The following is a 23,870-nucleotide window of genomic DNA, read 5'->3' on the forward strand; positions in this document are numbered from 1 at the left end:
AACCATTGGATTTCCCATATACAATTTTAATTAAATCCACTGGCCATTCCTTTTGCATGACTGAGCAGTATACATTCAATCGTTCATTTAGTTATCTTAGGTTCGACAGACCCTTTCATTTACTGAGGTGAACATGACTTCAAGTTTACACGAGTCTATCTATGTTAGAAGTACAATATTTTCTCCAAGGAAAACTGTATGTTATGTGTTGTCTGTTTTCTCATACAATAGGAGCACGATGATAATATTGTTTGAGATGGTATTTCATGTGAGATGGTATTTTAGTTTCTGGCGCGTAGTAGATGGTGAAGTTCGTGCTGAATTTCAAAAATTCCTCAGAAAATTAGCATACGCTAGAACTCTTTTGATATATATTATTTTTAATGTAATCTAAACTATGAGTTTAATATTAAACACTCAACATTTATTGCATTCCATAATGTTTACCTGTTACAGTGTTTGTCTTAACAAGTTTTATTAGGTAACATTATCACAAAAGTAGGGAAAGTGTGAATTTTTTAATACACATAACTACATAGAAATTTCCAAAGAAAACTGGCTTGTAGCTAGTCTATCGAGAAACTAATGAACATAAATTATGGCACAGACTAAAGAAAGTTCTAATCTGCACGACGGGCCGAGGTGTGACATATGCATGCACCTCATTAGTGACCAAATGAGTCACATATGAGTCAATTGACTGCATTGTGACCGACATTCACCTAGTCTCAATTACATGCTATTGGTAATAAGGACAGAGGTTAAACGTTGTAATTTTGACCTTACGTTAAAACAAACTGTACAGGATGTCGGGGAGGTTAAAAACAACTCAATATGACTCATTAGAGGATATATTTCGATTTTATCACCGCCTCGGTGGTCTAGCGGTTTAGCACACCGACTTACTTCCGAAGGTCGCGGATTCGATTCCTCGGACGGCACAAACATTTGTATTCATGAGTATAATTGTTTGTAGCAGTCTCGGTGTTTTCTATGTATATTATGTATGTATTTGTATGAGTTGTCTAGTATCCAATTACAAACTCTTAGCTTGGAATTAGATGGCGATGTGTGAAATTGTCCTGAGATATTATTATTATTTCGTATGAACGGTCAGCTTCCTTACTATTTTAGTTGTATCATAAAAAAAAACATTAAAAATTTATTCATTATTAAAGGTATAGTTTTTGAAAAGTGCAGATTAGTATAGAATTTTCTACTAAGTCTCAATCAACTAACAACTTGTTTGCAACTTAGTATAAAATTTACATATCAAAGTTAATAGCGAGGGCGCAAGGATGTAATATTAAAGTTACATTGGAGGGTTACACGATGTGAATCCTATTACGATTCGCATAAGGTCGAACGAAGGGCATTAGTGAGCAATTTAACTCCCCAGGGCAATTGGATCGATGACATAGAAATGATAACGTGAATTTAAAATGAAATAGAGCTAGAATATAGAACTTGTTAAACGTTTATCGAATATAGTTAATTGTCAAATATTCAGATTATTAATTACAAATTTCCTTGTATTATTCTATAAAATTAATATCCAGATAGTCGATATACGTGTAGTTACATATAATGTTATGTATGAGTAAAATAAGTGGGATACCTATATATATAGAATAGGAAGAATTAAGTTCTCTATGACCTGCATTTAAAAATATCGTCTTCCTTTGATCACTATCTTAAATACAAACCACTGTGTTTGCTGTGAAAAGATAAATTCACATAGCACCAAATTTGAAGACGACATGTTCACACAAGCTGCTTAACATTCTGTGCTATGTGAATTTGTCTTTTCACAGATTTCACAGATTATACAAAACTATAGACAATGAGTTTTTGGATATCCTTTCGCAGCTTAGCGATGCAATTCCGGGTCAGTGTTCCAACTGAATTTTAGGTTTTTGAGCACTATCGATTTGTTTAAAATAATTATCAAAATATTGTCTGAATGTAACATGCCTGCTTAATTCTCTATTTAAGTAGTTTACTACAAAATAAAATACAGCATTAGACTAAAGAAATAATATCGAAACTAGAATTTTCTTAAACTCTTAACAGATTTTCATTTTCGGTTTGGTAACAATAAAACTTAAACTCTTAACAGATTTTCATTTTCGGTTAAGTAACAAATTAAACATACACGGTAGGTACTAGACGAATAAAAAATAACTTAATCAAATCCAAAATATTTTAAAGCTTAATACAAACTAGGAGCTATATTAGCTTGCTAGCTAATATATGGTACGAGTATATTAGCTAGTCAGGTCGACTTACAAGTGATCCCCTAACTTGCTAACCATCCTAATTCTTGGAGATTTCGTAGCGGTGGTCTAACTGACCAGAGTTCATAAACATCTTATCAATTTACAATGACGTCCAAGCGCACCATTCCATCACCTTACTAAAGGTAGACTATTCCTCAGTCTCACCAATTTAAGCCGCCATGCGCTTGCTTTGTAAGATGTGTTTCAGTTGAAATGTGCAGATTAGGCAGTGAAATTAGAGAATAAGAGGCATGACTAAGTACTCTGGAATAACAACGCATGAGTGCTATCACAGGAGTATCACAGGAGGAGGAGAGGATATGATTAAAGTAATGCCGGTGGTGCTATTCATGCGTATAGACGACGCTTATCATCAGGTGGGTCAATTTGTTTGCCATTCCAATTACAAGAAATAAATCTCCAATAAAAAAAACTAAAGGGCGAACTTAGTAACACCGTTTCAGGACCGTAACTGTTAATCGTTAAAGAACACTGAACAATAACTCGTAAAGTGTAGCGATAAATTTTACGATTGCAGCCGGTTGAAGTAAACTGATAGCTCAGATGTGGGGCACTGTTTCTGTAGGATCTACTCCATTGTAATGTATTGTATGATTATTGTTGTATTGAAAGAAATAAGTAGGTATTGAAAGCAAGCTTTACGAATCGCTAGTTATTGCTTCTTATGCATTAACAAAGAAAATCAAATTAGAATGTTATTGGCGAAGATTTTTGTATACGGATTATTACTCTATAGACGAATCAAAGAAAAGAAATTTGAAATCAAACTACTCCAGTAGTTTAGATATATAAAATAGATGGTTACATGAGGACAAGAAATATATATAATACTAATAATTTGTTAGTAAAAGAAATAAAATATATTTTCTATTAGTTGTTCACAGAAAAAACAGACAGATCTCAACGACTGCCATTTATAATACATAAGTTTGCGAGTTTGTATATTCGTGGTTTGACTCTCCGGTACTACTGATTCGATTATGAGAATTCTTTTAGTGTTGCATAGTTAATTATGCGAAAGACTTTATAACATATGCTATGACCAATAGGAGCGAAGTTGTTATGAAAAATATTGCAATAGCGGGGAAAATATGATGTAGACGGAATGATGTGGGCTGACCCACGTCATTCAGTCAGAAAATAATAATCAAATAAAACCTTTACGGAAACAATTTCCCTAATATGAGATAAATTTTCTCAAACTTGATTTGCATGTTGTTTATGTCGTTGGTAGACATGCAATCGCTTCAAATACAGCCATATTTTCTAAAGTGAAAACTAATTGGCTACTACTTCTATGGTTTATTCATATCTTTAATATATCTTGTTTAATAAATCAAGCAGAAGAATCAAAGAAGTAAAAGTTTTTTATATAATATAAATACTTGTAATCTTTGCCAATATGTGATGCTATTCATACTTTGCCACTCCAAAGGGCTAAGATGTCATGCCTTTTGTCGTGAAACATACAAGCGAAACACAGCTTACTAACTAACACACTTCTTTCCGAACATTGAAAGGTTATCATTCCATCTTGTCATTTTCATGCAAAATATTTCTAAGGTCTTCCGATCATTGACGATTTTGGAATCAATTCAGAAACTAATGGTAGAATAATACAGGTAATAACTAATGATTACCCTCTAGAGCTGCGTAGAGAGACTGTCCAACGCTCCAAAATGAAAGGATTTATTAACGAAACGTAAGTAAGAAACAACGTTAACTATTATTGTCTTCATGTAAACTTTCAAAATCGTCTTTAGTGACTATTAATAGACAGAGGAAAACAGCAATTTGTAACATAGATTTATTTTCATAAAAAAGATTAATAGTAAGAAAGCATGTAAATCTTTTAAACGAGAACCACACAACATTGGCTTATTGTATTCCAGTACTAACACAGTTAGAAGACTCATGTGTAACCAATTCTTTAATGGTACATAGCTATGCTTTATATGTATAAGATTATGTCTGTTGATGAATCATTGATTACTTATAGGTGTAATATTATATTTTCTTATATATCTTAACATTGTAACGTTTATTACTTCGAATATGATCGTGAGCAATATTTATTTAGTAATACTATTGGTGAAGATTATTAATTGGTATAGGATAATTCAAGATGATTAGTAACCTATAAAATTACACCGTTAGTCTTTCTAAAATAAATAAGAAGTCAGAATAACAATAAAGAAGATCAATTTAACAAAAACCATGCGTGCATATAGTCATTACTGGTCATAGTCAGTACACTGTAGTACAGTGGATAAAAAATGCAGAATAGCGTTAAAAAACTAACAGTTAACGATTTATAAGTAACAACACTTCATTAAGCATCAATGTCATGGGCATTGATGATGTTTAGATGAGTTGTACAAAAACAACGGATTAGAAAAAAAGCTTTTTCTTGAGACCTTCCGAAATAGCACGGCATGTAGACGAGGTCGTTGGTTGTCAGTCGGAAAACGGCACTGTCACGGTGACCATTGATGGCAGTGGATAGGTGTAGGCAAACCTCAATAACAGTTACTCTATTGTGATGTCGACATGAATTTGCTGCATCTGATTGTTAATGTATTGGATTTGGTACTACAAGTATTGTAACTATATCTACAAATTGAATATTAATCTATTGTGCTTTGTTTATTTCAAAATAGTACAAAGCAAAATTAGTTTTCGTGTATCTGTTTCTCCGCTTACTTTTTTTTGCTTTATATTCTGTTTGTATTTTTGTTCTAACAATTCTATTATTACTTCAAGAATATCTTCATACAAGTAATCGAAGAAGTACATGTACATGAAATAGTATATTTTATATATAGTATATACATATATTAAATTGTTATATTACGCTTAGTAAAATTTTATATAGTTATAAATTTTGTTTCACACAAATATAATAAATATAAAAATTATATGATATTATGTAGAGTACAGAGGTCATCGATATTGAGTTCAAATATATTTGTATCTATAGTATCTAGTTGCTATAGTTGATCAGAAGTTAATGGGAAGCGCCATTTATTATAAATCTAGATGATTCCGTTAGTCGCGTGGGAGCGAGTACGAAAGTACCTTCCTCGTCCGGGTAGAGGCTAATTACATCATTATATAGGAGGTTAATTGAGAATACGAACGTTTATTAGCAGTGTTAGCATAGGCACTTCATAAAGAAAAAATCTGTACATTTTTTTATGTCAGTGGTATGGCAAACAAACTGGTACGACTAAGATCCATCACGACATCATACTCTATCATCATTTTTAGCGACGTACTTGATGGCCGAAAAAGGTGTGACAGGTGCAAGGGTAATAACTGAATGAATGAACTATTGCTATCAAGTAGCGTAATATTGCAAGCAAGTAACATTTTACCATGTCAAGTTGACCTCCACGCAGATCCCCCTGGAATTTATTATGATGGTATAATAAATTCCTGGTGAATTTGTCACAATACATGACCTCATGTTCATCTTATCATTCTCGACAGCGTAAAACATTAGCGAAGGCGACTACTTCCACCATTCCATTGTCGTCCAAAAAAAACACTCTGTACCAGAGGTCTAAGTCATCATAGCGTCATATTATATTGCAACTGAAACACATCTTACGACTTAGCAAAGTACTTGACGGCTAAAATAGGTGAGACACAGGGACCTACGCAGACGAATACTTGAAAAATTTACCTCGACTATGTTTATGGACAAACTGCATTGCGGCCCAAATTATACAAATGCGGTTAATAGTTAATAGTATGATAGTAATAAATTCGGGTATAAGTATGTCCATATTTATTATCATATTAGTTTTCTAGTGTAGTTAATAGTTTATAAATCTGCTTCTTCTTTATCCCATTTATTTGGGGACGGCGTATATAACTCTATAAATAATTATTGCGAAAAATGACAACATATAAGTCATTAAATTAATGTACAGTAATATTAAAATTAATTCTACAGTAAAGTAAAAACTGACGCTAAACAGTGATAATTTGTTCAACGGTGATGTTAATATAGTACAGTACATTCATTACATTTACAAGTATTTATGTTGTTAACAGTTCAAAAATTCTTTTTTTATTTTAATAATTGACTGGAGCTGAAGCTGTTTTCCTACAATGACTTAATAAAAATGTTTTATAATCGTAATTGTAATAAATTTGTATTTCTCAAAAGGGCTCAAAGAGAAGTCCAAAAATGACGTAAAATCATATATCAAAGTAATATAAATTTATAAAAAGAATAATGGTGGACAAGATGGCAGCAACAGCATTTTTTATTCAAATACCGATAATTTATTGGTACGTAAAATGACATTCAAAACATGCTATTTTGTGAACGAATGTTGAATATTGATCAGAATTCAATGTTTAGAACATCATAGACGTGATAAAATTAAAAAATATATTGTATATTTTAGCAAAAGTTGAATGCACTGTGGTCTGCATGAATTAATAAAAACTCCATAAAGCGCGACTACAGACATCTCCCACAAATTTTGTCACAAAGGTCCCGGGGTCGATGACCCGTTTGGCGGGCGTGCCACATTTTTAAATGCATCAGAGACGAGCAAAAGCAAGCCTCTATACAGCCTAAACAGGCGTTATAAAATATTGCAACAATTTGTATTATAAAGAACTTGAACTAATATTGAAATTACTAATAATAATATAGTCACGTATCTGTCGAACGTGACTTTTATGACGTGCGACATAAAATATGTTAAGTATTCAAAGTGTTCACAAACTTCGACAATACAGTTAAATACAACATTATATGTGTTTAAATATGTAATCAGGTCATTTCATTAGCTTTTATCTATACTAATATAATAAATGATTAGATTTTTCATACATATGTAATGAATAAACTATATGTGTGTGTAATGCAAACTGTCAGTTGCAAAAATTTATGGGCTATACAATGGTACATAATATAATATACATTTATACAGTATTACATACTACTGATAGAGTAGGGTATAGAAAACATAATATTAAATTTATCTTAAAACCTACTGGTAACGCTGAATGTGACTCCCACTGAGCCTATCTACTCTATATACTAATATAACTTAGATCACAGCGCTGATTTTCATTGGACCCGCTAAACACAAGACAGCATCAAATAAATATAAATAAATTAAATACGTTACGAAAAGACCGTTTCTTTATTTATGAACTCTTTATTACACCAAATATTTACAAAATTTATACTGGCAAAAGAAATTGATCAACAAAATGCGTTCTTATCACAAGCAAGCAATCTTTTGCAGATAACCTTTGAAAAGAGGCAAGTGACAAAAAATGGTAGGTGGTATGAATAGCATAGTAGAATATAATATATACATATGTATAATATATATATATATATATATGTATAGACGACTTTGTACAAAACACAACGTGAGCCAATGGTGATATTGTAGAAAAATGTTCAGACTACGCAGCCTTTGACAAAATTCAGAGTGAAAGCTTATAAATCAGATTCCCAGACGAGAAGGTTCTTAAATTTAAAGCCCATGAAATATACATTGACCGAGATAAATTTTGTATAAAATTGTCTGAGTCTTTTAGGACAGCTATTTCAGCCATGAAGCCTCTTGCTTTGTTAAGAAGCATGACATATTAATCCTCGGCAATGTGATACTATTGGTAACATATGACGATAACAATAGTGATTACATGATAACATGATTTTGATCGTGCTCTCCATGTATATAGTTGGCAGTTGCCATTCAGACCGTCAGCTTTGCCATTCAAATTACATAAAAAAAGGCTAAGTCAGTTCAGTTAACAATAAGTGCGAGGTAATTGTCTGCGTATCTGTTGGTCTATTTAAAACGGAAACCGTTGGACGGAATATAATAGATTGGACTGAACTGGATGAGTCGATTGTTATCGTAAATCTCGAGAAATCTGATTACTATCAAACAAGTTGCTCCCTTAGTACCTTGCTAGATGAGAAAGGTAAAGGTAACAGTATACGAAGTGTGATTGCGCGATATGTCCCACTTCGAGTAGATACACAAGACTACTCGAAGATTTGTGTAGTTCGTGAACGATTTAGATCGCAAGAGCGAAAAATAGTTCGTATTTGAGTACTCAAAGACGAACATAGCGAACGACTTTTTGCTCTTACAAAAACGATATATCTTCGCTCAACGAACTACGTTTAATAAAATGCAAAGTCATGATAAAAAAAAATAAGAACATTTATTTGCAGGAAAAAATATTTAAAGGCGTGGGCTGAACTTTTCTCTGACTAGAGTCGGGAGCAAACGAACTGGTTCACAAGAGAACTACTAAACTAAATTGGGCGGATCCTACTACCTACTATACGCAAGAGTAATATAGAGTGCGCTCAGTACTTCCGTCGAGGTAAGATCCAATTATTTTTCTGTATAGCTTCACTAATTTGACGACCTCGTTGGTGCAATGGGTCACGTGACCTATCTACTAATTAGGCTCCGGATTTGATTCTCGGCGGGTATAATTTGGGAATCAGACTTCCATCATTAAAATAAACTTTGTACAAAATCATCTGCCTACCCCCATGTCATTTAATACAGGTGCCTGTCTGGTTGCTTTATAAAATCTGTTATTGATTTGTAGAATGAAAGTACAGGTTATGGAGACATGATACTATAGTCCTTTGGAATGGTAACCCTTTAGACGTTTGTTTAATAGGGCATAAGGATAAGGCGCTAACAATATTCGCTTGCTAAGCATTAGTTAAGGTTGATATGCTGAACATGACAGTGAACCCATTGCGGTAAATTCACCAGGAATTAACCACATTCGCATGCAGGGGAAACTGCGTGTAGGCAAACATGATATGAATACGACCATTCCTAGCAATGTAGCAATGAGGAATAACGTCCTCATTACTAGCAATCGCCGCTTAAGAGTTAGTGTTTTTACCAAAATTTTACTTTTTATCTGAATTTATTTTGAGGTTTTTGTTTCCAAAAATCTCAACTCCATATACCAAATCTAATCATAACGAACTTTAAAAATACTAAACAAAAATTACCCACTGAGTATTTAAACACGTTGACTTTCAGACAAAAAGAGGTTTATTTTTTTTTTTTAATTACAACCAATCATACAAAGATGGCACATTGCGTTTTGTTACATTAGAAACTTAAATCTAACACCCCCACTTAACAAAACAAATCTAAATATAGCTTATTTTAACTTACTAATGCTCAACTAACCAACACTTAATAAATAAACAAGCAAGCTATCAAAACAATATAAAAGTCTACTCCTAAGATGTAACCCCTAACATTTTCATAAATTTATAATGTTTAGTTGGTAACAAACCCTTGGTCAACAAGTCAGCAGGCATTTCTTGAGTTGGAATGTATTCAATTTCTATACTTTTATTCTTGGTTGCATCTCTAACATAGTGATATCTAACATCTATATGTTTTGACCTATTATGTGACTGATGACTTGTTGCCAATTTTAATGCACTTTGATTGTCACAATATAGTTTAATAGTTAATTGTTTACCACTAATTTCAAATAATAAATTTCTTAAATAAGTAGCTTCTCTGGATGCTTCTGATAGAGCAACATACTCAGCCTCGGTACTCGATAAAGAGACAGTCTTTTGTTTTCTGCTCTGCCATGAAATCACAGAACCATTCATGGTAAAACAGAAGCCAGTATAAGACTTTCTGTCTATAGTATTACTTGCCCAATCTGCATCAACGAAACCCTTCAAGTCCTCTGTATTATTTTTACTAAATTTTAAACAATAACTTTTAGTTTTTTGTAAATATTTTAACACTCTTTTAGCATAATTGAAGTGATTTTCATTGTAACATGTATTAAACTGGCTAAGATAACTCAATGAATAAGCTATATCAGGCCTAGTTAGTATAGCTAAATACATAAGACTTCCGATTAAATTTTGATACGGAATATTTTTTGTACATGTTTCAGACTTATCAAGATCCAGTTTACATTCGATAGGTGTGGCCACAGCCCTACAATCTGACATATTAAATCTTTTCAACAGTTCATCTATGTATTCCTGTTGGTGAATTGTTATTGTATTACATTTTTCATCCACATTTATGTGCATACCTAAGTATCTTTTAACAGTACCCAAATCCTTTAATTTAAACTCAGAACTCAACACAGTTATCAGTTGTTTTGTTTCTTTTACACAATTTGAGAATATTAAGAAATCATCTACATAGACAGTTATAATAATTTTAACATTGTCATTAATTTTAGTGAATAAACAAGGTTCAATTTTACTTGTTTTAAAGCCTAAATTACATAAACAATTTTTTACTCTTTCATACCAAACTAGTGAGGATTGTTTTAATCCATAAATAGCCCTTTTAAGCTTTAACACCTTTCCCTTACTTTCACCTGAAAAACCTTCAGGGATTGACATATAAATGTTTTCTTTTAAATGTCCATTTAAAAAGGCTGTTACAACATCTAGGTGTGTAATGTTCATATCCCATTGCACACCAAGTGCAAATAACATCCTTAGTGTGGAATGTTTAACAACAGGAGAATAAGTGTCCTCATAGTCAATACCTTCTCGTTGTGTAAAGCCTTTTGCCACAAGTCTGGCACGATAGCGCACTTCACTATTCACATCAAGTTTTTTATTTAACACCCACTTACACGGCACAATTGATCCATTTTGAGGAATATCAACAAGTTCCCATGCTTTATTGTCTTCAAACGACTGTAACTCCTCTTGGACAGCTCGTCTCCAGTATTCTGCCTCTGGTCCATGTAATGCTTCAGAAAAAATAATTTCAGCTGTATATAAGTTACGGGTACACATGTTACTCATGCCATATCTGTCAGGAGCTCTCCTAATCCTTTTATTTTCCTTTACTGAAACTTCTTGAATCTCACAATCTGAAGTGTCTGTCTCAAGATTTGAGATTATGGTATCATCCTCAGTATCATTATCTGGGTTTGTGTATACAGATGTAGATGTACTTGAGCTTAAATCATGCAGAGATTCATTAACTGAAATCTCCCCCACTGAATCTATGCCTTCTCCATTTATTTCTTCATTATTTTCTTTTATATCATTTTGTACCCAAATCATATTTTCTTCATTATTTATTTTTGCTTTTATCTTCTCTTCCATCACTGTAATATCTCTCTTTACAGTAACCATATCCTTTTCTGGATTATATAAGCGATAACCTTTCACTGTTTCTGAAAAACCAACAAGAATATATTGTTCTGCTTTTTTGTCCCATTTTAACCTTTTTTCTTTGGGAATATGTCCCATTACTGTACTGCCAAAGAGACGGATATGACTTAGGTTTGGTTTTTTATTATGCCATACTTCATAGGGAGTTTTATTTTCCAAACTTGAAGTTACAGATCGGTTTTTAAGGTACACCGCTGTATTTGCCGCTTCAGCCCAGAATCTTTTATCCAGCTTAGCATCAAAAAGTAAGCATCTTGCTTTTTCAACTACTGTTCTATTAGCTCTCTCACAGACACCATTCTGTTCTGGCGTATATGCATTTGTTTTTTGGTGTATAATTCCTTCATTGATCAAGTAATTTTCCATTTCTCTATTGCAAAATTCACCGCCATTGTCTGTTCGTAGTATTTTTATTCTTTTATTCTGTTGATTTTCAACCATGAACTTGAACTCCTTGAATTTTTTAAACACTTGACTTTTAAATTTCAGAAAATATATAAAAGTCATACGACTAAAGTCGTCCACAAATAGTAAAAAATATTGAGAACTGGCAATGGATTTAGTTTCCATAGGACCACATACATCCGCATGTATTATCTCTAGTGTTTTCATACTCCTCTGACCCACATGTGAAAATGGCAACCTCATCTGTTTACCTTCGCAACAGGTCACACATTTATCTTTCATGTCACTGGTAGAAGGATAGCAAATTCCATCAACAATGCCATCTCTCATTTTTTTTAAATCATTACAATTAATATGTGCCAGCCGCCTGTGCCACAGCTCTGCACTTGATACTACAGGAGCCGCCAGAATACAATCATTCACTTTTATGTTGAGTTTGTATACTCCATTACATGATGTAGCTGTTGCCACCAATTCATTCCTTTTGTTATAAATGTAGCACTGACTTTCTTCAAAAACTACATTGTTGCCGTTTTTGATTAATTCACTTACAGATAACAAATTAGTTGTCAAGCTTGGCACGCATAACACATTTTTTACGGTTATGTCGTATTCACAATTGGTCGATATCCTCACATCTCCGGAACACAAAACTGGCACCTTCATGTTATTTGCGACAGTGATCTCCATTAAACTTGGTGTAAAGTTTGCATTGTTTATCCAAGATTTATTCGCTGTCATGTGTGCACTTGCACCGGAATCTATGTACCACTCACTTTTACTATATTCACCATTTAAGAATACCACGCTAAAAGCATTAGATTGTTTATTTTTGTGCATTAATGGACACTGGTTTTTATAATGACCGGCTTGTTTACATCTATAACAAATCACAGTTTTCCCGGTTGTCACTTTTGACGTTGACAGATAGTTATTTTTGCTTTTTGATTTTTGATGCGTTTTGTTAGCAGCGAATGCAGCGCCACTGGAATCCTTGTCAATACTTGAAACCTCCATATCGATTAATTTCGATTTTATAGCGTCTGTGGTAATCTTAATACCAGAGTGTTCTATTGCCATAATCATGGGTGAAAATTTTTCTGGCAAACCTGCTAATAACAATGAGCCGATCCATTCTTCGGTAATTGAAAATCCTGTGCCCTTCAATTTCTGAGCCGTTTCGACAACTTGTGTCACATATGTAGTCATATTATCACAGTTCTCTTGTCGCAATGAGATTAAATGCCGTAATAAGGTTATTTTTCTTGAAAAACCTGAATCATCGAACATGTTTTTTAGTTTCTCCCACAACTCAGAAGATGTTTTGGTTTCTTTAATATGCACATACAATCCCGGATCTATTGTTAACACTAGCTTCGCCTTAGTTTTAGCATCTTCTGTTGGTTTTATGTCGATTCCTGACTCTGGTTTAATATAATTAACCATGCCTTCGAGTACCAACAAATTTTCAGCTGCATAACTCCATTCATCATAATTTTCTCTCCCCTTAAGTTTCGGAACACTTTGAATATAGTTCGTAGTCATATTTATACGAAAGTTCAACTATTTCAAACTGTAATAATCACTTGTTTTTAAATTATTATTACTGAAATACGGATTATTGCCCATAACCTATTTAAACACGTTGACTTTCAGACAAAAAAAGGTTTATTTTTTTTTTTTAATTACAACCAATCATACAAAGATGGCACATTACGTTTTGTTACATCATTTACATATGCGCTTATATTGCGTTTTGTTACATTAGAAACTTAAATCTAACACTGAGAGGGATCATTTATCAAATTGCTTTAATCACTGCACACAAACGCAGCGCAATCTCAGAAGATGTTTAATTTTCTATGTGAAATTTTCATAAAACCACCACCAACATACAGTGCAAATTTTACAAAATATTATGATTTTAGTACTTAATATTAAAGGGATACTCACAATAATAAGATGACAGCATCGACAGTTGAAGATCATTGTCATCTGAAAGAATGTGTGTATTACACTACGTACTTGTGCATGAACTAGCCAATTATTGTGTATAATATACAACGGTTTATTTAAAGTAAAACATACATAAAAAATAATCATCAAGAGCGGATGCTTTCATATTTACATACACTTGGTAATAATAAATAATTACTTTTAAATTTTCATACACAAATTACTTAAATGTAGGAAATGTATATTTTAACAAGGACAATACTCATTATTTATTCAATTCTAATTATATATGTAATTATTATAATAATATATGTTATATAAAATTAATTTCATCCATACAAATATTACAAAAAAAAAATTATTGTGCGTTTGTAGAAAGACTGCTCAAACTCAAAGGCTGCTTCACTGAGGTACATATAAAGGTAATAAATAAATAAAAGACCTATTTATTTATTACCTTTATATATACCTCGGTGAAGCAGTCTTTGAGTTCACTCATTACAAACGCACAATAAAAACTTTATTATAATATTTGTATAGATGAAATTATATTTATATAATAACATTGGAATTATATTAATTATCTGATGTAAAATAATTGCTACAAAGATAGTCATCTATGGTGTTAATAAAACAAGTATTATCCTTGTAAAATATATTATGTAATAAAAGTAAATGGAAGTTAATTAGGGGATTGTAAAGTGTAATATGTTGCTCTATTTAGTGAGACTATATTTTTACTACTACATCTAATAAAACTATATGTTTTTGTGGTAATAGTACCAATATTAGTGCCAATTCTGTAACTAAAATTTTGGTGTGTGCAATGACAGTTAGTTGCAATACATTGAAACTAAACTTTATGTCAGAGGCTTAAAGATTAGTTTCATAAACCTGCATACCTGTATATGCAGTTCCATCAGGATTTCAGGCCCATAACCTATCTGTAGTAATACTACTAAAATAAATTGTGTTATTGCGTTTAAAAGCAGGAAGGAATTAAAACTATATTACAAGGATTACATACACAACACAACCCATCAGCTTTATAGTACAGCAGAATTAACACTAATATTATAAAAGGTAAAACATAACAAAGGGAAACACAACTTAAGTGTGGCAAATGGTATAGGGTAGGACAGTACCGCTTCACTTTATTCCGTTTATATATATATACTATATATATATCATTAGAATGGAAAACAGGATGGCAGTCCACATTATAAGTGGTAAACTCAATCTAAGTTCTCTATCTAAATCTAAGTAACTTTCACATGAACAGCACCACAGATATCAAATTATCATGTGATATGGTTCCATACATGCATTGCCATCTAGAGGACTAAAATATACCCTGTAATTTCACTGCCATATATCACCCTTCAATCGAAATTCATCACATTAAACATGTGTTTGAGGACTGATTGATGAGCAATTATCACCTAAACTTTGAGTAATTGTACCAACTATTGTGGAAGGAAATACCAACAACACAGGGACTTTTTAGCACAGATATTAGGGTGTATAAATGAAGATTATTGTATAAAATTGAATAAATGTTATTATAATATACTTACAACTGTAAAAATATCCCCAATTTGGCAGTCCAACGGCTATAGCACCCACTATGAAGCAGATGAAGCCGAGTATGACCACTGCTATAGAATACAGTGCCTTTTTGTTGGCCATGACTGCATGACTCAGCCAACCTCGTGGGCCCGGCTACACGACATCAGGAAAGGTTGACTGATGCCCGATGCCTTCTTAACCTCATCTGGTACATCTGTTGATATGATATGACATATTAATATTCTTATATCGATTTTAATATAGATTATTATTTATTGGAATATTAAAATAGATTAATATTTTCACATACCACGTAACTAGTAACCATGATAAACTCAATTTTATTTTTTTAAATATATATATTGTAAAGTTGAAATTTACAGTGGGGTTTTCTACTTATTTAATTTATTTAAGTACTAGTGTGTAATATGTTGTCTTATGTATTCTTCTTTTCATTTTCTTTTAAGTCTTTTATTATTTCTTTCACAAACAATTTTTGTAATTGCATCATAGGTTCACAGTATATTTTGTAGAACCTGAGTGTTCATACTCATGTAATATTTTTGTTGTTAAACCAATTTAAATTTAACATGCACAAAATTTTAAGTGATGTTTATATATAAGATTCACTAGTGCACACAAACAGCTAACAAATATTTGCTATTTTATTATGTTGATAAAGCCCTCCTATAAAAGTTTTTCTTCTATTTCATGTACAGACTGTGCTTAGTTGCATTTTTATTATGTGTATTATTTATTAATCAATTCCACTTAGTAATATTTTAATTTATAGTCTTTGAACTATTGAAAACTATCTACTTGGTATGTGGTAATGTTTATTTTGGATAAAATATTTTTTCATGTCTATCTTCATATATCTTACTTCATATAATTATGAAGTAAGATACCTTACTTACGTAATAAGGCAAAAGATTTACATTACAATATCTATTGAAATGAGAAGGTTCTCTATTTTACTAAGTACCTTGTCAGCATATAAATTTATTCTCATTGCATTACATTCTAAGCTATTCAGTATATTTATAAATTAGGAAAGCCTAAATATTTTTAATATGTCCCCAAAATCATTTCACATTAGCTATAATCTTATTGAATTATATTTTAGGCATTAGAAATTAAGGCACAGTAGAATGCCATATAATGTTATTAAAAACTAAAAATAAAAGATATTTCTCCAACTAGAAATTATTTTGTAATTTTTTTGTGAACTTTGTATAAAAAATATTTTCATTTGCCACATATCATTCACCCTGGCTTTGTGTAATGATATTTTATACCCATGATTATTTGAGAATTGTTGATGAGTAAATAATAATATTAAAAAGAAACTTGGATGGAAACTACACCAATAAGGTGAACTGTTAATTTAAAACTGATACATTTAACACTTATCTTTAAATATGAAGACATATCATTTACTAAATTTTAAGGAAATATTTAACGCATCTTCTTAATAAAACCCGATATCGCAAATTGATGATGGGTTGCAAAACCCTAGTCATTAAACCTGCACAATGCTGTCATTGAAAACCGGTCTCAGGCTCAAAGTAAGCGGGGGCTTAGGAATGTTAAATCAAAACACAACGAACGCTGTTGTCAAAATTTTCTTATTGGAAACTACGATATTCCAATAAAAATCTCACTAGAAAACTTCGACGAAACATTTTTTAGCGTGGTAATTGAAGCACAAAGCGTACAATGGACAGGAACAGTTATTCTGATGTTACTTTTACTCACGTCTATCTCGTAATGTCGTCTTGTAGAAATCACACGAAAATCACTCAAATATTGCGCTAGTTAAACAATTACAATTTTACACTAGGTAAATAGCATTATAAAAAAATAAAACGAAACCAATCACTTGTTTTTATTTGAATGGACGCAGTTAATTCGAAATTTAAACACGACACACCTATAGTTTATGTAGATAGAATACAAAAGGTTAATGAAACACTAGAATTTGGACGTATTTTTATAATAATAATACGTCACGGAGAAGTAACTGTACCGTAAAGTTCATAGATTACAATCTCCGTGAGAAAACACGAGCAAAGCAACAAAACTGCAAACGGAATCACCAAAAGCACTACACGATTACGCTAGCGAATTGCCGCGCGCGATGTGTACAATAGTAGATGTGTTCGGTAAATAAACTGGTTTTTTGATTTCAACTTTGACTGGACTACACAATGCGGCGAATGAAGAAATATATCGAAGTATATCGTGCTCATTCTAACCGTATGCATTTTAGAAATGTAGACAAAGACATAGATAGTGTAGTTTACAGAGTAGTAGGCAATGAAAACATTTCTTGACGATACTGAAACAAATATCTAAAACAATACTATTTTAATAATAAAAACCATAGTGCTACAATATTATTTTATGATATTTTGTTAAATATATAAGTAAATATTACTGCTTAATATATAAATGTTAATTTCTGAACAGAAACAAGTAAAATGTCAAACAAGAGTCAACGTTCCTATCTACGCAACTAATATTTTATATTCATGATTAGAATTGAATGAAACGGTTATATGTTTAATAAAGTTTGTCTTACTTTATTTTAATGTACCAAAAGCGTAAATACATTGGTACTGAATTAATATTTATTATATTTTAAATATGTATTTTTAGACTGAATGTTTAATGAAAGACTTTTGTTGTTCTTCTTGCTAAGTTAGTAAGCACTTGCCTACATATTATAGCTAGATGTGATGAAACCGTAAAAATGTGGAAATAATAAAAATATCATAGGTGGCATAAATTACTGATGTTTTAAATTTTTCTTACAAGCTCTTAATTTCATAATATGTACATTGCATGATATGCAACGAAACCCTGTTGCAAAGGTATAGAGGCAAAGTTTTTACAAGTTTAATGCCACGTTTGTTTTCCTAAACTATATTTAATGATACATTGATGAGAAGTACGTTGAGAATTCTTGATGATGGGCACTAAAAGCCCCATTGCCAGCTATCACTGTACATACCAGGTCGACCTCCACGCGGTTCTCCTGAGAAGCATCGTCATTGATCGATGGTAAATTAGTCACGGCAAACTAACCTGTCTTCATCGTCATATTAATCATGGTACCTTGATAGAATATACCGTTAGTACAGGTGCAGGCGGGCGTAGGGGAAAGTGGGGCAGATTGGGACAAGGGGCACATTGATACACGTGTATTATTTATTAGTAAACGATTAAATGTATTCGAGTAGTGACAACTCTGAAACACGTCTTTAAACTTCTGAACGCGACCGTTGTGATTACGCTAACAGCCAGTCAACCGGTGGCTTTTAGCAGGAGAGAAAATGTTTCGAGCGCGGGTAACTAAAAAAATACGTGAGATTTAAAAGTGTTTTTACGATCTGCTGAGCCATCTTGTGATGATCAATGTATCCCAAAGGTAAGTTAGGGCATCAAATATTAAGGACTTTGCACGTGTTTTACAATAATTAACTTAGTATCTTTAGTGAAACCTGCTTTTTATAAAAAATATTTTTGGGGAAGTTTGATACAGAAAAGTACGGGGCACAATGATACGTATCAATGTTCCCCGTGACTTCAATAAAGTGTTAATTTTGTAAAAAAATTGTATTGTATTTTCAGAAAATGGTGCGAACATATAAACCAAATACTGAAAGACGTAGTACAGGTGAAGACTCGATCAAGTGGGCCGTATCTAAAGTTATTTCAACGAGATTATCCGTACGGAAAGCAGATGACAAATATCTAACTGGAACTCTACAAAATCGTGTTGAAAAGTTTAGTTTTAGAATTTATGTTAACCTATTAGATTATTATATTTATTTTTTAATAAACGAGTCAAGTATAATTTGTTTTTGTTTAGCGATCCTGTTTTGAATAATGGTGATATTCTGAAGTATTAGTTTTGTTAAGAAACAAGTGTTTTTTTTTTGTTAAAATGTAAAACTGATTGTAAATTAATTATTTCACAATAAATGTATTATTTTACATGATAGTGTTATTATTTAAACCAGATTCATACAATTTCCACTCTGTATCAAAGTGCCTCAATGCGTGTATCAAAGTGCCCCGTAGGTGGGGCAGAATGATGCAAAACTGTTTTTTTACTGAAATCAATATATCGTTATATCTAATATAATTAAGCGGGTATTTCGTACCAAAACATAAACCTGAATTGTTGACCAATGCACACGGCAAAAAAAAAGTTAAAATGTGATGTTTTTAGTATATTAAAAAAGGCTTTGAATTTTTGTGCATCAATCTGCCCCACTTCCCCCTACCATTCCATTATCATCCACGAAAATAATCCCGTTATATTTTCTGTGCCGTTTATTTATGTGCCTATCAACATTTATGCCTAACGTCTACGCAATTAACTTAATTAAAAAATAGATACTTTCATCTGAAGAAATTATAAGTATACAAATTACCGTCAGTAATATTCAGGGTTGAGTTAAAAAAACACAATCATACATTTTAATACGCATCTGTATATTCGTGTTACTTACAGAAATTGTGTGATTGAAATACATAGGTATATCAGTTATTTCGGAGACTGTGAGGCCGATCTATTTTCAGTATAGCGTTTCAGTAGAGGCGTCTGGTTAAATCATAACAATTGCTAATAAATTTCATGTGGTGTACTAAAAAAACGTATTAGTTATTATAAATTCAATTCAATGGTTTAAATTATATGGTCTATTTTAATCTGGGCCAATTGAATTTCAGAACAAGTAGCGCTATTTTTGTGACTTGCTGTTTTTTCTACTCGAGAACGTTTTTTTAGGGCTTGAGAAGAACTGCAAATACAATTACCGAGGAATTTTATTTTATTTCGTCTGTTGGAAGTACAAATTAAATATTGCAAATGTTTTCTCGATTGAAGCTTGTACAAATCATTGTTTTAGGATTGTCTTCAATTGTTCGTAAGTATGATATTTTAATTCAATTAGTGTAATAATTGTTAGTTTATATAATAGTTTTATACATATATCACCACTTTTTTACAGTTACTATAGTGGATGCTACTGGCAATGATGTAAGTTTATAACCGTTATATTTTTTTTTTAATATATAGTTTTTGTTTAATAGTTTGTCTTTTATTCTGTACATTTATTATATTCTTAGATAAATTTTTAATTCTCATTCTAGCGCAATAATAATGTAACAGATCTGTATTCTGTTCGCTAACTTAATTGTTTTTTTTTAGTATTTGGAGCTTTGATTGTGAATTATGTATTAGTCATAGTAATTTATTTAAAATGTACCATTGTATACTTAACGTGACCATACCATTCCCATTTTTTGACATAGGCAATTATAATATATAAAAAAATACATATAAGAAGCGTAGGTACCAAACTAAAATAGTAAGAAAGAGTTCAAACACAAATAGCGAGACTTTTTGTTTTTGGACTCTTTCTATTTAAGATATATTATATATATTTAATAAAATATAAGTTACTGTGTATTATTATATTAAAAACAAATATATTTATAATGTTACAGGGATGTGGCGTAGATGGTGACTGCTTATCTACTCCCATAGACTGTGGCGAAAAATGCGGTTGTGATAGGTTTGTATCTATTACAGAATAAATAAATAAAGTATACATATACAGAGATAAATAACGTCGAATTAGGTTAAAACTAAGCGTTTTAGCGCTATATACTTATCAATATACGAAAGTTGTTTAGCAGTGTTTTTCACGCTGTTGTTTTATTATACTCCCTAAACTTTTCTGGTAAAAGTTTATAATTTAGGCACTAAAACACCCAATTTTAATATTCATTTTCAGAGCATATTATTACAACAGTACAAGCAAACAATGCGTTCTAGACGTAAAATATCTGATGCAAACCATAATAACAAAATATGATTCAAAAGGTAAGATTCTTTATGTGCTTATAAAGAGTAGATTTTATTTTTATCGGAATTTAATTTTCAAGAAGATATCATTCTGTTTTTATAAGCATAGGAACTATAATAGGTCAGAATTTCATTTACTAATTTTCACTAAATAAAAGAACAATACTAATTAAGCACGGTGTTTAGAATTTAATATGGATAATTCTTTAACTATGTAACTAGTATGTTTTAGGAAGCCCGCCTCTGAATATATAAATTCTAAATTTATATACTTAAAGTTACAGTTTTATGTAGAACTTTTGTTATCATATTTTTGTGAAAATTGTGTCAATAGCGTAATAAAATTACGAACAGAATATGATGACCCTATGCAATTTTGTATTTGAGTTTCATTCAACTCTCCAGTTTAATTATTTATGAAGAAATTTAATTATAAAAATGTATAGTAGATTACCTACCCGCTCCGGCTTCGCACAGGTGTACATATGTATTAAACATCTAAAACATTGTCTTGAATTACTCTATGTATTACTAAAAACTGCATTAAAATCCGTTGCGTAGTTTAAAAGATCTAAGCCAAAAGACGGAAGACGGAAAAGCGGACGCGACTTCATTTTATACTATGTAAAGTTTTTCTATAAAAAGGTACCATTTCTATGTTACAGCTTAACATAGAAATATATGCTTATTATGTACTATACTTACTTATGCATAATATAATTAATATAGTGTTGCGCAATTTTACAGAACAGGATAGCACCATCGATAATGGAATGACAAGTAAGTTGTTCTGAAACTAAACTTAATTGTACATTTTTTAATACTGCCTATTCTAATATTCTGTTCTTTAATGTTGACGGCTTGGCAGTATATCGTATACATCTTATTATAGAAAATGTAAAGGATATAAAAAAAAAAAAATTATGAAATTGAACAACTTTTTGAATCAGAATTTATGATTCAAAAAGTTCTTCAATTTCATAGACATTTTTCATTGCAAACTAGGTGTATATAGATATACTATGTATCAATTACTTATATACAGTTTCAATACACAAGAATATGTAAGAATATACCAATAACTTGAAAAATGGTACAAAAACCATTTTATATCGAATCCATAAACTGGATTTTATAATTATTTCACTTAATACTTACGCTTCCTCCGTAATAAGAACTTTGATTATTTTTCAGGAAATATAAAAGTCGAAGCCGAAAGAGTTTTCAAAGGAATTATTGTGTCGGCATTAATTTTTATATCATGTGCATCTGTATGTGTAGTTACAGCGTGCTTTTACTGTGTTCGTATAAATTACACGTAAGTAATGGTTTTACTGTTTATTAAAAAAATCATTCTAAGACAAGCTACTTATGTAATTATAAATTATTAATAATTTATTAGTAACATACTTAATTGTTAGAACGGCGTAAAATGAAACAAGGATATAATGAGTCACTCACTTCTTTTCATGTCCAGGATAAAGTAATAGCTAAATAGTATAATGAATTAGAAAGTAAACTTTGAAATAAAATGTTATAACGAATTCCGCTATTTCGCGTTCTAGTAGTAGGTACCTATATCTTTTTACGAATAGAAATCTATAGGTATCTAGCAATGTTACTACATTATACTCAATATTTCTATCATTTCAGAGATCGCAAGTTAAAAAGCGATGTTAAAGCTTTAGCTAAGAAGTTGAACAGAAATAAAAAAAGCAAAAAGTCAATAGTGAAGCCTCCACAGTCACCCGAATCACAAAGTTGTAATGTTATAGTGGAAAGTGCCGGTGTTTATGTAGTTTAACATGAATGTGATAATGTAAATAAATAAATTTATTTAAAATATCTTGTTTAGTATTGGGAATTAAATAATAAAAGAAAACAATAAACTAAAATATTTACATTTACCTCTCATCATGGTTACCATACACAAAAATAATATTATTTTTTAATAACTAGACTGCGAATAATGTTGCTTAATATTTTAGTGAGTTATGGTCGATATTCTGTTATATTATATAGAAGCCTTTCCTTTTTAAAATGAAATTGTTTAAATTACTACAAGTATTGAAGTGATTGTGAGAATGAATTTCAGATGGTTTGGTTTCTAAACGCAGCACGAAGAAAAAGGTTTGATGTTTCCAATATAACCAATAACGATTGAGAATGTATGACCTACTTTATTTTCATTGGTTCCTGGTCGCCAATTTTCTCTATTCTCATTTGTAGAATTTCTAACATATTTAAGTCATTATTATTGGTATAAGCAATATTTATTAAATTAATTTAGAATAAGAAATCTTTTCAAGTAAATATTATCTTATCAATAACAAGTTTTCTTAAGTGCGTACTACAATTCAAAAGGTACAACATTTTAAATTAGCATTCTTCTACATTTTGTTTATAATTTACTTGCAGAATTTAAATAACGCAATCCAACTTTTCTATATTTCAGTAAACTTTTTAAGTATTCTATTGGTGCCTATTTGCTGAAAATCATAAAAATGATTGAAGTCAGTCTCTTGGATATGGTGATTGTGACCATGGG

At 31.3% G+C, this 23,870-nt stretch overlaps 2 protein-coding genes across 3 annotated transcripts in view; one reads left to right on the forward strand and one right to left on the reverse strand.

Moving 5' to 3' along the window:
* Nucleotides 1-15,646, reverse strand: part of LOC131854581 (uncharacterized) — a 51,435-nt gene extending 35,789 nt beyond the window's left edge. The window contains exons 1-2 of one of the 2 annotated variants that reach the window (XM_059205699.1): nt 15,447-15,646; nt 13,867-13,908 (exon numbers count right to left, since the gene is read on the reverse strand). In XM_059205699.1, coding sequence (XP_059061682.1) covers nt 13,867-13,908; nt 15,447-15,558 — 154 coding nt within the window. In that variant the 5' untranslated portion in view covers nt 15,559-15,646. The remainder of the gene's footprint in view (nt 1-13,866; nt 13,909-15,446) is intronic. The other variant, XM_059205700.1, reaches the window with a different exon arrangement.
* A 4,252-nt stretch (nt 15,647-19,898) lies between these two features.
* Nucleotides 19,899-23,158, forward strand: LOC131854587 (uncharacterized). The gene is made up of 8 exons (XM_059205707.1): nt 19,899-19,987; nt 20,240-20,378; nt 20,463-20,491; nt 20,962-21,029; nt 21,252-21,340; nt 22,070-22,102; nt 22,517-22,640; nt 22,976-23,158. Exons 2-8 carry the CDS (start codon nt 20,321-20,323, stop codon nt 23,124-23,126), a joined length of 552 nt encoding a protein of 183 aa, XP_059061690.1. The 5' UTR covers nt 19,899-19,987; nt 20,240-20,320; the 3' UTR covers nt 23,127-23,158.
* Nucleotides 23,159-23,870: the final 712 nt, after the last annotated feature.

This window comes from Achroia grisella, unplaced genomic scaffold, assembly GCF_030625045.1.
Source record: "Achroia grisella isolate CSIRO2021 unplaced genomic scaffold, CSIRO_AGI_Agris_v1 utg1240, whole genome shotgun sequence".
Lineage (NCBI taxonomy): Eukaryota > Metazoa > Arthropoda > Insecta > Lepidoptera > Pyralidae > Achroia > Achroia grisella.

What these genes read in the sequence shown, in the direction of transcription:
- LOC131854587 (XM_059205707.1), top strand. Translation starts at nt 20,321, where the DNA reads ATGTTTTCTCGATTGAAGCTTGTACAAATCATTGTTTTAGGATTGTCT. An exon ending in AACAAAATATGATTCAAAAG is followed by an intron (nt 21,341 to 22,069) that starts GTAAGATTCTTT and finishes GCAATTTTACAG; the next exon opens with AACAGGATAGCACCATCGAT. An exon ending in CATCGATAATGGAATGACAA is followed by an intron (nt 22,103 to 22,516) that starts GTAAGTTGTTCT and finishes ATTATTTTTCAG; the next exon opens with GAAATATAAAAGTCGAAGCC.